At 60.2% G+C, this 259-nt stretch overlaps 1 protein-coding gene across 1 annotated transcript in view; it reads left to right on the forward strand.

The window, feature by feature from the left end:
- UBE4A (ubiquitination factor E4A) overlaps positions 1–257 on the forward strand; it is a gene marked incomplete at both ends in the record, with an annotated part of 7,864 nt that extends 7,607 nt beyond the window's left edge. Inside the window, 2 exons of the mRNA XM_010145161.1 lie at positions 3–44; positions 129–257. Of these exons, the coding sequence (XP_010143463.1) occupies positions 3–44; positions 129–257 (171 nt within the window). The remainder of the gene's footprint in view (positions 1–2; positions 45–128) is intronic.
- Between the last annotated feature and the right edge of the window lie 2 nt (positions 258–259).

Consider the following 259-nt stretch of genomic DNA (forward strand, 5'->3'; position numbering starts at 1 on the left):
CGCGTCACTGTGGACCGGTCAACGATAGCCCGGCACCTCCTCAGGTACGTGGCGCTGGCCTTTCGGGGGCTGATGTCTCTCCTTCACCTGGACTCTTCACGTAACCCCCTTGACGCTTTGTCTTTCAGCGACCAGACGGACCCTTTCAATCGGAGCCCCCTCACGATGGACCAGATCAGACCCAACACGGAGCTCAAAGAGAAGATCCAGCGTTGGCTGGCAGAGAGGAAGAAGCAGAAGGCGGCGCTGGAGGAGACGC

The sequence above is a fragment of the Buceros rhinoceros genome, unplaced genomic scaffold (assembly GCF_000710305.1).
Source record: "Buceros rhinoceros silvestris isolate BGI_N320 unplaced genomic scaffold, ASM71030v1 scaffold32261, whole genome shotgun sequence".
Lineage (NCBI taxonomy): Eukaryota > Metazoa > Chordata > Aves > Bucerotiformes > Bucerotidae > Buceros > Buceros rhinoceros.